The 6,748-nt window shown below is 25.8% G+C and overlaps 1 protein-coding gene across 2 annotated transcripts in view; it reads left to right on the forward strand.

The window, feature by feature from the left end:
* Window positions 1-3,774, forward strand: part of LOC145831245 (G protein-coupled receptor kinase 6-like) — a 38,213-nt gene extending 34,439 nt beyond the window's left edge. Inside the window, exons 16-17 of one of the 2 annotated variants that reach the window (XM_082938405.1) lie at window positions 1,202-1,295; window positions 2,766-2,901. In XM_082938405.1, the coding sequence (XP_082794531.1) occupies window positions 1,202-1,255 (54 nt within the window). In that variant the 3' untranslated portion in view covers window positions 1,256-1,295; window positions 2,766-2,901. Of the gene's footprint in view, window positions 1-1,201; window positions 1,296-2,765 lie in introns of both variants that reach the window. The other variant, XM_082938403.1, reaches the window with a different exon arrangement.
* The last annotated feature ends 2,974 nt before the right edge of the window (window positions 3,775-6,748 follow it).

A 6,748-nucleotide genomic window follows, 5' to 3' on the forward strand; every position in this document is an offset into this window, starting at 1 on the left:
CTCTTTTATAAGTCATAGATTTTTTACTGGTAATTTGGTTAATACATTGATTGACGTTTGGATAGATTTATTTCTTTTTTGACATGCTGATTTTGTTTTTGCTATGCTTTGTGGCTTTAGTTTGAAATAAATTAGTTGGATTGATAACGAATTTCAAAGCTTGTTACTGCTAATTTATCACCCTGGAAATTTGCTTAGTTCCTGCACAGTTTGGTAATTTATTACTTTTAATTCACTTAAACTTTAGCTCCGATTGTTTTATGCATCTTGCTTAAATTTCAATAAAAATTAGAAATTACTTTTTCAGACGTTATTGAAATTGAAATTATACGTTTTCGAAATTATTGAAAGTTTTTATGGATATATTTTTAATAGAAATCTATTCATGCTCATTTTCATAACTTTTTCTCCTTGGAATGACACTAATACCTACAAAAACAATTACTGCCCTTATGTTTTTCACATACTCACATGTTGTTTTTAGCTTTTTTTGATAGTATTTTAAACACATCAAATTATTCAAGTTAAAAAATAAAGGTATAAGTATAACATATTTTTTAATTTGGAATAGTTTTATAAACAATGATAAAAACATTTATTAAAAACCTTTTTATCCAAATTTTATCAAATTAAAAATTAACTCTAACCTTAACAAACTAATAAAATAGTATCCTAAATATTTACTTAAGTTAGAAAAAAATTTTAAGATTCAAAAAAAGCACATCTAATTTCTAAATCCAGCAAATGAATTCTTGAACTTTATACAGGGTTGCCACAGACTCAAACTTGTTTAAATTTTTTATGCAAGGTTGAGGAAAATTTTAATGTCAATTCCCCCTCCCCCCTGAAATAGTGTTTTTAAAGTACTCATGGTGTTTTTATATGTTCAGGTTTAAATAATAGTTTTTTAGTTTTTTGTTGATATGTATATCTTAATCAATTTACTTTTAAACTAAGGCTATTTTTTGATCTCTCAGGCTTTTGCTCTCAATCAGTGGCAACCCTGTTTAGTGTTTTTTTGATAATTACTCTAATAAAACAAATCTGCACAATTTGATAATATTAACAACACTTGAGAGTTATGACACAAAACTCACACTGACTTGTGCATGCTTGAAATAATTTGTTTTGTGAGTGCTGCGGTTAGAGTTTTACTTACTTGTGATTGGTTACTCTTTTCCTCTGATACAAAATTAAACAGTCTTGCTGCGGCGCAGTCAGTCATCAACCCGACCAGCCTCAGAATTCGGACTGATAAGTGTGATTTTCCCCTCTCATCTGCAAACTGTCACAAGGCAAGCTTTTGTTGTTTTAACAAATCTTTTTTACTATTTTGTCATTTCTACTGCTTGATAGCGTATTGTTAACGAGTCTCAGAGCTGATCTCAACTAGAATAAGTTTATTTTTGTTGTAAAAAATTGGCATAAAAGTTTTTTTCTTTTTATTTGATGCTAAATCAAAAAAATAAGTTATGAATGTATTTATTAAATTCTATCAAGACTTTTTAATACAAACTCAGTTTCGGTCAAAGACCTCGTCAGCGCTTATATAAAAAATCTAGAAAGATATGTGATAGTCATGGAAAACAGTGCTTAAACAAATAAATAAAAACAAATCTTTACTTATAAAACAAAACTAATTAAGTTTTGAGATAGTTTCAAAATCAAAATGATAATAATAAAATAATAATAAAAATCTTGATGTAGGTTTCTTTTTGTTCTTGATATGAAAGTATATTAGAAACACTATTAGTAATATTAATCAGCTTAATATTGTTATTAGGTCCTGATAAGTTATTTCAAAGAACCTCTATTGAATTATTTTCGCACAGTGGGCTGAAAAAAAGAGTTGAGCGGACATTGAATAGTTTGGTGACTAAAATATCAAATCTAGTGTTGTCAGTAATTCGATAGGGCTCTATATTTCTTTCCTCGAAACTGTTTTTATTTCTTTTCTGCTTCAAGTAATTAAGAAGTTATGCAAGCTTGAGTGCAACCAGTTTTTGCTACTTTTAAGTTCAAAATCATCATTACTTTTCGTTAAAATGATCTGAGAGAGCTAAACAAAAAACCTGCAACACTTATTTAAAACTTTGTTTTTTTTCTCTAAAATTTTTATCAAAAAAGATATAAATGTTATCAAAACTTTAGAACTGTTTTTTTAAGTTGCTAAAAAAACGTAGGTAAGTTTCAAATTATACGCCCCTTTTATATGACTCAAGACTGAAAAATCCGGGTAAGTTTCAGAATTGTATTTATATTGAACTATATGAAACTCAATGTACACACAAATTGCTCTTAAAGCCACTTTGATTTTCAAAAAAAAAAACAATTTTAAAATAAAAATATAAAATTTTGAGTTTTTAGATAAGTTATCTTATTTAACAAAGACTTATACCATATCTAAGAATTAGGTTAAAAATAGCCAAATATTTAGGTATTTTAGTTAGTTGTGTGTTATTTAATCAGGTTTTAATTTTGAGTTTAAGCCATGTATATTGTGATATTTTTAGCTTAAAAATCAGCAACAAACGACCAAACTTCAACTTACCAAACTTCTAAAATACTTAGATGAAAAACAAAAAAAAAACAATACCAGTTTTGAAAAATATTATTCAACCCAACCATATATAACACTTGGGTTTTTTATTCACAAAAAAATTCAGCCAGTCTTATCAATAAAAAGCTGAATTTACTTTTCTATATTTTAAATACTTAACAACAAAAGTTGTAAGCTTAAAAGTTAGTTTTTTTTTATTTTGCAGAAATCGACTTCTTCATCGAACGGCGTGCAGCAGGGAGCCACCAGCAAGGAGCACAACCCGAGAAAAAGCTCGAAGCGCAAGAACAGGTGACTGTGACGTCATAGTGGTACGGAGAAGCAGGAAAAGGACGTTGCGGTAAATGACGACACAAAAACAAGTTCCATTTTGCAGACTTTTTTTTAATGGATTCAACTTTTATCAGAGTGAAACGAAGAGTAATAGTTTTTAAATGATCAATTGTTCAAAGTCGCGCAGTTCTCGCGTCGCTAATCAATCCCCAAGAAGCACTCTTTTGAAACTAATTCATCAAAGCAAATCTAGTCTTTTTACTTAAATTTATTTAATCAAGTTTATACACACATGTCCACAAATCTATCTGTGTAAGTTGTTTTTTTTTTTAAATCTTCCGTAAAACAGTCTCTATAGCTGCTGTAGTCTGTAAACAACTACTTGACATTTTTTATTTACATCGCGAGATTTCTCTACGTATTTTTTCAGATTAGTAGGTCTTTTATTTGTGCATGTTTACCGTTCGTTGTTTAAAAAGTTTGTTGACTAGTTTAATTTATCATGCCAATTCTTTTAGTATTTTTTTCCTTATTTTCCCCGTTTTTTTTCTAATATCGTGTTACATTTTCTGATTATTTTTTAATCTTCCGGTCATTTATTGTCTAACTTGCTTCATTAATTAATTTTTTTTCTTGCCCTTTTTTTCTAAAACTTTACTTTAAAGAGGTTAGATTTAAAATTTGTAATACATCTAAATTATACATTAAAACAAATAAAACAGCTGAAATGTAGAAGTCAACGATTGATTTTTCAAATACATTTTTGTTGAGCTTGCTGCAAAGTTCTGTTTTTTACTTCGCAATATACTTAGTTTTTCTTTTACTTATTCTTACAATACAACTCTTTATTTACTTTTTTTTTACACAAATTTAATTGAAATTTTGTATTTAGGTTTTTTCATATACAAAAATTTAAATTTTGAATTTAGATAAACCTGAGACCTCCTTTACTTTTTATTATTTTAAACATCTTTTATAAATAGAACCTATAATATATTTAATAACAATTATAGATTTAGTTTTTATTTTTTATTTTAATTTAAAAATATATATTTTTTTATTATAAAACATAATTAAAACTATACTTTAAAAGAACGTGTTCGTACAGCTATAGTGCTTTTATTGTTAAAATTTGTTCCTGAAACGCAAAAATAAAAATTGACTTGTCAAAAAAGTAAAACGTTTATTTTCAGAATATTTGCAGTTACTAGTGACATTAGGTCTTTGAATTTTAGAATAAGATTTTGTTTTTAAATAAAATATTTTTATTTAAACTGTATAAAAAGCACCTTATAATTTTGATTTATTATTAATATTTAATTTGTAGCTTTAAGCTTTACTAGCTTTGGAAAATATTGATTTAAAATTATTTGTGCTAAACTAAGAGAGTTCGTTTTTTATAGTTACACATATGCAAGATACCACTATCATAAATAAATTATTGTCAGCTGTTAACTAATAACAGTGTGGCCATAAAACATGAAAAATCACAAAATTTACAATTTGTTCAAATACTATGGAATTTTATATATTTTGGAAAAAACTGGAATTTTGAACAATTATCTTTTAAAATTCTGTAAAATTTCGATTATTCTACATATAAAAATATAAATTAAATGTTATTCGTAGCTATAATTTAAGTACTTCAATAAACTAATTAATTTAACATATCTCTGAAAAGAAACGAGCTTTTATAATGTAATCTTCCTTAAACTTCAAAAACTTTTATTTTATTAATAACTTTTTGTCAGAAGCCAAATATTAAATCGTTACTGTGAACCAGTATATCGTTTTAACAAATTTGTACTTAAATATGTTTAAAAGTTCAATCTTTTACCAGTAACTAATAAGGTATTCACTTTTATCCCAAGCAAGTGCGTACCTTACAGTTTTGAAACGAAATTTACCCTTATTAAACCTGACAACAGCTAACAACTCTTTATATTTATCAAAATTTTTTTTTTTAATATCATTAAGTTAAAAGTAGATAAACTGTAAACGCATAAGTTTTTAATTGCTTTCTCTGCTCTTTACTATAAAAAATTATAAAGTATATTTTAGGGATATAAAATAAAGTTAAATAAACATTCAAACCAGGGTTTAAAAGGTTGAGCGATATCGTCCCTATGAGGATCAAGGGGTCTATAATAAGTAAATGGCTTATAAACTAGTAAAGGGGCGATTATTTATGGCAAGTTTATGAAAGTGAATTTGGAAAATTCTGTTCTAAACACATACAGCTCATAAGTTAAACTTTATTTTAAGTTTGTTAAAGAAAGTACAATATTTGAAAAGATTGAGCACGACGAGAATGAAATAAGTTTTTTTTGTTACAAAATATGAAAGTTCTGCAAAAAACAAGCGTCCAATCATGATAAAAAAAGGTGTCTATGTCTATAAATCACAATAAAATTCGTTTAGTGAAGCTTAATTAAAACCAATTTAATTTTTTTTTAACTTACTAAATTTTAAGATATATCTTAGTGTAAGACAAATGCATATATCGTATAGTGCATACCTTATCGGTTACTCTACTACTATTACATAAGACTATCAAGTAAAGTTGATTGCTACCATAAAACGTAGCTATTGATGTAGTAAAACAATTGCTTTTGTAAGCAAATACTTCATTAAATTACGGCATTTCGCTGCTAATAAAATATAAACGGCTCTACAAAATCTTAAAAAAGATTAATGTATAATTTAAGGTGTATGCAAATTATGTATTTATATGATAGAAATAGCATTGTTATTGTGAAAATCTTAAATTAAATGTTATTGCAGTTTTTTTATACATATATGTTTATCATAAATATTTATAACAAATAAATACATACTTTTGCATGCTTTTTAGTTGTACGTTAATCTTTAATAGACTCCGTAAAGCTGTTTATATTTTATGAGCAGCGGAACGCCATAAGTAAATAAAGTGTTGCGTACAAAAACATTTGATTTGAATTTATAATGACCTCTGCTTGTTTAGAGCTCTAGGATCTAACACCTTATAACACCAAAAACTAAGTTTATTCAGTAAAGCAACAATTAAAAAGTTATACAGAGTTATAATAAACTTTTTAATGAACTAACTTTATTTTATTATATAAGAAGTTCTAAAGCTTTATCTCTACTTTAACTGTTCTAAATTTAAGTATGTTTTTTTATACATAAACAACTTCAAAATGTTTATTAAAACTTTTTTTTAAACAAGAAACTAGTGTTTCTAATTTGTTGTAAATAACAGCCAGAAAACTTTATATAGTAACTAAGTATTAACACTATTTTTGTTGTACCAATACTAAGACTTTAAAAAGTCTCTGATGACAGGGACTTTTTAGAACATAACTTTAAAACTAAAAAAATGTCACGTTAAATATAACTTTGAATGCAAATACAGTATCTTTTAAGTAATTATAATCTTATTAAAAATATATTTTTATCCTAATTTAAATTTAATAAAAAAGAAGGCAAAAATACTTTAGTTACAAAACCTTTTACAAAATGCTAAAATACATACTAAAAAAACTACTTTTTGCTTTTTGTATAAAATGAAACTTACAGTGGAATGTAAGCTTAAAATTCAAAAAGTTTTGAATATCTTCCCCTTAAATTTGTTATATATTGATACTGAATTTTTTTTATAAGCATTGCAAACACAATGCAACTTAAGGGCTACTAAAATAACGATATAAATTTTTGTTACTCAGTAAATAAAATTATTTTGTTACAACTAACATAGTTTAAGATGAATACTTTAAGTTATCGCTTAGTAAAATGAAGTATATTACAAAAAATATCAAACCACACTGTTAAATTAAGCTATTGAATTAAATTAAAAAAACAATATAACAATTCTATAATAAGTGTTACTATTTAGATGAGCTTATTAGCTTGTCAAAGAAGTATAGGGTATTAAAA

This window comes from Thalia democratica, chromosome 3 (genome assembly GCF_965202585.1).
Source record: "Thalia democratica chromosome 3, ktThaDemo2.hap1.1, whole genome shotgun sequence".
In the NCBI taxonomy this organism is placed as follows: Eukaryota; Metazoa; Chordata; class Thaliacea; order Salpida; family Salpidae; genus Thalia; species Thalia democratica.